Below are 371 nucleotides of genomic sequence, written 5' to 3' on the forward strand. Positions count from 1 at the left end.
GGCGGTGATCGAAAAAACACTTCTCACGCCATATTCCATCCGGGAAGTAAGCCGCATGAGAAGGTCGTATAGAGAGTCCCCATCCAAAACATTTTTCACGAACATGAGCCCCAATTGCCGCACACGCATCTCACCCAGAGCATACCGAACAAGTGCCAGTAGCTCGTATTCAGGATCTGCTCGCACAAAGTAGTAGTGGGGGTTCCAGCTTCGCATAGTCCTTGATCCAGTCACCGGGCCGAAGGAAACCAAATTGTGATGTTTAAGAGCAGTCTCAGCGTTTATAATTGCATTATTTCCAACAGGACCGAGTACAATAATAGGCCTTGGTTCCTCAGCCGCAGCTTTGTTTATCATGGATACGACATTGG

The 371-nt window shown here is 48.2% G+C and overlaps 1 protein-coding gene across 1 annotated transcript; it reads right to left on the minus strand.

Annotated features, from left to right (window-relative positions):
* TM35_000261180 (receptor-type adenylate cyclase) lies at positions 1 to 357 on the minus strand (the record flags this gene model as incomplete). The annotated part of the gene is made up of 1 exon (XM_029027855.1): positions 1 to 357. A coding segment is annotated over one exon (357 nt), but the record flags the coding sequence as incomplete, so codon positions are not given.
* Between the last annotated feature and the right edge of the window lie 14 nt (positions 358 to 371).

This window comes from Trypanosoma theileri, assembly GCF_002087225.1.
Source record: "Trypanosoma theileri isolate Edinburgh chromosome Unknown TM35_Tth_26_V1, whole genome shotgun sequence".
Classification (NCBI taxonomy): Eukaryota; Euglenozoa; class Kinetoplastea; order Trypanosomatida; family Trypanosomatidae; genus Trypanosoma; species Trypanosoma theileri.